At 41.5% G+C, this 7,142-nt stretch overlaps 1 protein-coding gene across 1 annotated transcript; it reads right to left on the bottom strand.

Annotated features, from left to right (window-relative positions):
• Positions 1 to 589: 589 nt before the first annotated feature.
• LOC138957704 (gastrula zinc finger protein XlCGF57.1-like) lies at positions 590 to 3,868 on the bottom strand (the record flags this gene model as incomplete). The annotated part of the gene is made up of 2 exons (XM_070328766.1): positions 590 to 2,954; positions 3,294 to 3,868. Coding segments are annotated over 2 exons (1,601 nt in total), but the record flags the coding sequence as incomplete, so codon positions are not given.
• Positions 3,869 to 7,142: the final 3,274 nt, after the last annotated feature.

Raw genomic sequence — 7,142 nt, 5'->3', positions numbered from 1 at the left:
TTGAAAGAAAGACACTGATTGCATCGGGGAAAAGAGGGGGAAACAGAAAATATTCTCACATACATACAAAACACAACGCGAGGCCACTAATAAGATCAAAGAGACAGAGAAACATTCTGCACACTCTCCCAGGGCAGCCCCCCGGTCTTAATCTTTCTTTTCTTTCTTTCTTTATTTGGTGTTTAACGTCGTTTTCAACCACGAAGGTTATATCGCGACGGAGAAAGGGGGGAGATGGGATAGAGCCACTTGTCAGTTGTTTCTTGTTCACAAAAGCACTAATCAAAAATTTGCTCCAGGGGCTTGCAATATATTACCTTACTGGGAGAATGCAAGTTTCCAGTACAAAGGACTTAACATTTCTTACATACTGCTTGAATAAAATCTTTACAAAAATGGACTATATTCTATACAAAAAAACACTTAACAAGGGTAAAAAAAGAAACAGAATCCATTGGTCGCCTGTTACGACATGCTGGGGAACATCGGGTAAATTCTTCACCCTAACGGGGGGGGGGGGGGGGGGGGGGGGTCACACATGACAAACTGTCTTAAACAAATCTGCCACAGTACAATCAGAATCAGAATCAGAATCAGAATCAGAATTTATTGTCATTAAAGCACATAGCCTATTGACACATTCAAGATACATAAGTACAGGAAAAAATAGCAATATAACATAACATACATGTAATACAAAACCAAGTGGAACAGGGTGAACAAAGAGGACCTGAAGATGAGCATAGGTTATTGAGGACAGTCGGAAGACGCATTGCATCTGCGTAGTTGAAAACAATCGTACACATATTTTGCCAATTGCCTTTGGATGTCGCTGTCAGTAAACAGAGAACTGACTCTTATTTCATCACTGCCGGTGGAAGTATTCGGTAATAACTGTTGCCTGAGATGAGCATACATTGTACATGAATCAAGGAAGTGAAGTTCATCCTCCACCACTCCACAGTTTCTGCATAGTCTTTCCTCCCTTGGTGTTCCCGTGTATCTGCCCTTTTCGATTTCTAAGTCATGGGCACTTATACGTAGTTTGCTCATAGCCTGTCTGTGTTCTTGTGTTAGCAAAAGATAGGGTTGTAGAGAGTAGTCGTGTGACACTCCCTTGTAAAACTGTAGTTTAGAGGAGTTTCCTTCTTTTTTTGTCCTCCAGAGCCTGACAAATTGAGTTTCTACATGTTTTGTTAGTGCGTGTTTCAGTCTTGCCGGGTGTATTGTGCTTTGGTTTTGCCACACGTGTTTGAAGCCTGAGGAAGTCAGGAACTCGCGTACAAATAAGAGCCATTTATTTTCCTCTTTATGTTCTTGTGAGAGAAGGCTTGAGTAAGTTTGCCTAAGAAGCCCATGTTGGTCAGATTCCATGATGTGTAACCAAAATGATATGATCTGTCCCAATATTTTTGTGCTGATCGGAAATCTGCCCAATTCAGCCAGTACTGGGAAATTCATTGATTTTCTGTGTACTCCTAAAAGTTGCTTGCAGAATTTCATGTGTACGTTTTCATGCGGAAGGACAGTCGTTATACATTTTTCAAGGAGATTATTCTCAAGGTTCTGCGTGTCCTTTAAGTTTATATCTTTGCAGTAAGGGAGCCAAATTTCAGAGCCAAAGGTCAGAATAGGTGCAACTAATGTATCAAAGAGTTTCGCCATTACTGGGACACTTATGTACAATGAGGGCAGGCATGTGGTCCTGTATGTGTCAATATGTGGGAGTTCAAACTCTCTTTCTGAGAAAACTTCTTTGAACAATGAGGACAAGCGTGAGGCTTTTCTCCTGTATGTGTTCACTATGCATTTTCAAACTTTTCTTACATACTGCTTGACTAAAATCTTTACAAGTGCCGAACATGGCTCTAGGCCCTTTACAAAGGAACATATAGGCGGACGCCTTTCTACTAGATCAACAGTCCCCGTCAAGAAGAACAGGCATGTGGCTTTTCTCCTGTGTGTGTTAACATGTGGATCTTCAAATACCTTTTCCGAACAAATTTCCCCTTGCAAGTATGACAGGCGTGTGGCTTTTCTCCTGTATGTGTCAACATGTGGGTCTTCAAATGCCCTCTCTGAGTAAATTTCTTCGGACAACGAGGACAGGCGTGTGGCTTTTCTCCTGTATGTGTCAACATGTGGATCTTCAAATATCTTTTCCGAGCAAATTTCTCTTTGCAAGAAGGACAGGCGTGTGGCTTTTCTCCTGTATGTGTCAACATGTGGGACTTTAAATCCCCTTTCAGAGCAAATTTCACTTTGCAATCAGGACAGGCATGTGGCTTTTCTCCTGTATGTGTTAACATGTGCGTCTTCAAATACCTTTTCAGAGCAAATTTCACTTTGCAATCAGGACAGGCATGTGGCTTTTCTCCTGTATGTCTTAACATGTGGATCTTCAAATACCCTTTCCGAGCAAATTTCACTTTGCAAGAAGGACAGGCGTGTGGCTTTTCTCCTGTATGTGTCAACATGTGGGTCTTCAAATCCCCTTTCAGAGCAAATTTCACTTTGCAATATGGACAAGCATGTGGCTTTTCTCCTGTATGTGTCAACATGTGGGTCTTCAAATGCCCTTTTAGAGCAAATTCCTTTGAACAACGAGGACAGCTATGTGGCTTTTCTCCTGTATGTGTTAATACGTGGGTCTTCAAATGCCCTTTCTGAGCAAATTTCTTTGAATGAGGACAGGCATGTGGCTTTTCTCCTGTATGTGTTAACATGTGGGTCTTCAAATACCCTTTCTGAGCAAATTTCTTTGAACAATGAGGACAGGCATGTGGCTTTTCTCCTGTATGTGTTAACATGTGGGTCTTCAAATTCCCTTTCAGAGCAAATTTCACTTTGCAAGAAGGACAGGCGTGTGGCTTTTCTCCTGAATGAGTCAACATGTGGGTCTTCAAATGCCCTTTCTGAGCAAATTTAACTTTGCAATGAGGACAGGCATGTGGCTGTTCAGTTGTATGTGTTAACATGTGTTTGTTTACACCCCCCTTTTGACCAAATATTGTTGTACATTTAAGGCAGGCATGTGGTCTTTCTCTTGTCAACATGTGATTGTTTACTTGACGCTTTGAATCATGTATAACTGCACTCATGGAACAGACATATTGTCGTTTCTTACTGCATGGGAGTGCACATCTTGTCAAATAGTTCTTCAAACCAGGAAATTCATCTTTACCACTGTGTTCCACACTCTCAACGTGTTGTGTGGGTTCTACTGGCTCTTGTTTCACTTCCACTTGACAGTAACAGCCTGCAGACAGAGGACAACATGCTGCTTGCGTTACACAGTCACGTGCAATGTCTGGTTTCCTGTCCTCTTCAACTTCCACACTCCCACAAACAAAACTCTCACCATCCGCATACACACTTGTTGCAAGGATGTCTTCAGCCGCTGAAATGCTGGTCTCGGTCACAGCTGGGAATGCCTCAGTCTTGAAGTCCTGCCCCGCATCCCATGTACATTCCTCTTTGCACTTGTCGGAGACCTCCATCACTGGCCTTGCTCCACCCTCCCCCACACTGTCTTTTTCACGCTTGATATCATTAGAACATGTACCCCAATCTTGTTCTGAAAATGAAGCTGTGTCTGCAATGGTTCCAAAATCAATTGGAATTTCTGCTGCCCCTTGTTTCTGCCTAACAACTTCACTGTAAGCACTGGACGATGTTGTTATTTCAGCTGCCTCTTGTTTCAGTCTAACAATGTCGCTGTGAGCACTGGATGATGTTGGTATTTCAGCTGCCTCTTGTTTCAGCCAAACAACGTTGCTGTCAGCACTGGACGATGTTGGTATTTCTGATGTACGCTCCATCTGCACGTTGACAGTTTTGTCTGTCTTGAAATCTTCACCTGCTGGTGCTGTAACAGAAAATTCAAAAATCTTTTGTAAGTCTCGTGATGAAAATGTTTACATACCTTTTCTGAAGGTATGTAAGACAGCATTCCTGAAAGATAGCAATTCACAACTCCCAAAGACAGAAATATTCTCTTCCTGAAAGAAAAGACGAGACGTTAAGGAAAGACAGAAAAAGATGTCACTTAAAGGCACACAACTTCTCAGGAAAACAGTTCGGCTAACCATCTCAGATTTTGCCGGTCTTTGCATGGAAAACGACCATCTGTCCACTTGGTCACATACCAGGAATAAACAGCGTGGGTAATCCCTGTGCATAGTGGACATTAGCTGATGAATCAAATCAAATGTCGTAAATGCAACCACTGGCTTCTCAAGAAATCATTTTATTCAGTGGAACCCCCCTTTTAAGACCCTTCAAAAATCTAAGAAAATCGGGTTTTCACTGTTTGTTTGTTTGCTTGCTTAACGTCCAGCCGACCACGAAGGGCCATATCAGGGCGGTGCTGCTTTGACATATGACGTGCGCCACACACAAGACAGAAGTCGCAGCACAGGCTTCATGTCTCACCCAGTCACATTATTCTGACACCGGACCAACCAGTCCTAACTAACCCCATAATGCCAGACGCCAGGCGGAGCAACCACTAGATTGCCAATTTTAAAGTCTTGGGTATGACCCGGCCGGGGTTCAAAACCACGACCTCCCGATCACGGGGCGGACGCCTTACCACTAGGGCAACCGTGCCGGTGGTTTCCACTGTACAGCAATAGCAACTCACCAGGGGCAGTGAGGAATTGTTAGTATGTTTCCAAGTGAAGGGATGGTCTTATCCCATGTAAAGCCTGACCTGATCTGAGATGCTGATCCGAACCATTTTCACAAGAAGGAGTGAGCCTTTAAAGTCATGTTCTTCCGTAGAGGATTGGGTTCTTGCGAACGTCTCAGAGTCCTGCGTTTACAGAGTCCCAGGCTTTATGCTGTATGTGGGCATACGTGCCTTGTTTAAAGTATTTCAGATGAGTTTACTCAAGTTACATCTTTCTTTCTTTATTTGGTGTTTAACGTCGTTTTCAACCACGAAGGTTATATCGCGACGGGGAAAGGGGGGAGAGGGGATAGAGCCACTTGTCAATTGTTTCTTGTTCACAAAAGCACTAATCAAAAATTTGCTCCAGGGGCTTGCAACATAGTACAATATATGTGGCCATTTCTGCGAACCGTCGCGACATAACCTTGAACGGCTGAAAACGACATTAAACACCAAATAAAGAAAGAAAGAAAATTCTGCGAAAAGGGACACTCTTGACAAATTTATCGATTTTGAGTTTTTGATTTTATTTGACAGACTGTTATATCTAGAACGTGATGTGAGAATTTCAGACCTTGAAATTTATTTTTCACGGAGTTATGACCCTTTTTCGGAGATACCCCCAAAATGACTTAAAATGGCCAAATTTTTAAATACAAACTTTTGCCGGGAAATAGCAAGTTCAATCATCTGCCGTTATTACATGTATGGTTTTAGATCAAAATAATGTTTAAGTCCAGAGTTATTGCCCTTTTTATAACGTTACCCTAATTTGTACTTTTCTCGTCTTTTTCTATCATCATCTCATCCCATGCAAAAGAAAAAACAATCAGCCATATGATTTTTTTTTTCGAATATCTCTTCTTCTTTCATACTACCTCTCCCCACTCCATGTTCTATTCTTTCTTCACCCACGCACATACAAACACAAACTATTTGAGGCTGTCTGCTGAAAACAATACCAGATTCTGCTGCTTGTCGACTTGAAGTTGTGGTACTTCTAAATTTCATAACAAGGATTAATTGTTCTGTTTTCATGGTAAATACAGCTTCCAGTTGTAGAAAGTAACATGGTGCTGTGTGTCCTTGCACACGTGGGTCTGTCAGTCTGTCCATCACTTCACTGATCTGAAAATGTCATCCGTGCACTCTGCTATCGAACGTCTCCCTTTACTTTCAACAAACTGAAATGCCAGTCAGGGTCGAACTTGATGTGGCCGACGATCAAGACATTTTCAAAATGGATTTGTGCTGTTCATTCACACACAAAACTGCACGCCTAAGTATTGATGCACCATGCCGAAGACTGAAGTTGCTACCCTCCTCTGTACTCCTGCCTCATTCGCAAGGTAGAAGACTTGCTTCTCTGAAACAAAGGCAACCACAGAGTTGATCAATATATTATTTACTAACTACTATTTGCACAGCTCAAGTCTGGTTTGGGGTACCTATCTACTTGCCATTTCTAAGCTGGTATGGTGATATTATTGAAAATGTTGTGTGTGTGTGTGTGTGTGTGTGTGTGTGTGTGTGTGTGTGTGTGTGTGTGTGTGTGTGTGTGTGTGTGTGTGTGTGTGTGTGTGTGCTTCTTTGTTGGAGAAAACAGCTCATAAGCACAAATATAACTGTACTTTTCCCCTTTTTACATTTAGTCAAGTTATGACTAAATGTTTTAACATCGAGGGGGGAATCGAGACGAGGGTCGTGGTGTATGTGTGTGTGTCTGTGCGTGTGTGTGTGTGTGTGTGTGTGTGTGTGTGTGTGTGTGTGTGTGTGTAGAGCGATTCAGACTAAACTACTGGACCGATCTTTATGAAATTTGACATGAGAGTTCCTGGGTATGAAATCCCCAAATGTTTTTTTTCATTTTTTTGATAAATGTCTTTGATGACGTCATATCCGGCTTTTCATGAAAGTTGAGGCGGCACTGTCACGCCCTCATTTTTCAACCAAATTGATTGAAATTTTGGTCAAGCAATCTTCGACGAAGCCCGGACTTCGGTATCGCATTTCAGCTTGGTGGCTTAAAAATTAATTAATGACTTTGGTCATTAAAAATCTGAAAATTGTAAAAAAAAATAAAAATTGATAAAACGATCCAAATTTACGTTCATCTTATTCTCCATCATTTTCTGATTCCAAAAACATATAAATATGTTATATTCGGATTAAAAACAAGCTCTGAAAATTAAATATATAAAACTTATTATCAAAATTAAATTGTCGAAATCAAGTTAAAAACACTTTCATCTTATTCCTTGTTGGTTCCTGATTCAAAAAACATATAGATATGATATGTTTGGATTAAAAACACGCTTAGAAAGTTAAAACAAAGAGAGGTACAGAAAAGCGTGCTATCCTTCTTAGCGCAACTACTACCCCGCTCTTCTTGTCAATTTCACTGCCTTCGCCGTGCGCGGTGGACTGACGATGCTACGAGTATACGGTCTTGCTGAAAAATGGCATT

This window comes from Littorina saxatilis, unplaced genomic scaffold (genome assembly GCF_037325665.1).
Source record: "Littorina saxatilis isolate snail1 unplaced genomic scaffold, US_GU_Lsax_2.0 scaffold_2924, whole genome shotgun sequence".
Taxonomy (NCBI): Eukaryota; Metazoa; Mollusca; class Gastropoda; order Littorinimorpha; family Littorinidae; genus Littorina; species Littorina saxatilis.
The sequence above is the reverse complement of the archived record's forward strand: the minus strand, read 5'-3'. Positions and strand labels throughout refer to the sequence as shown.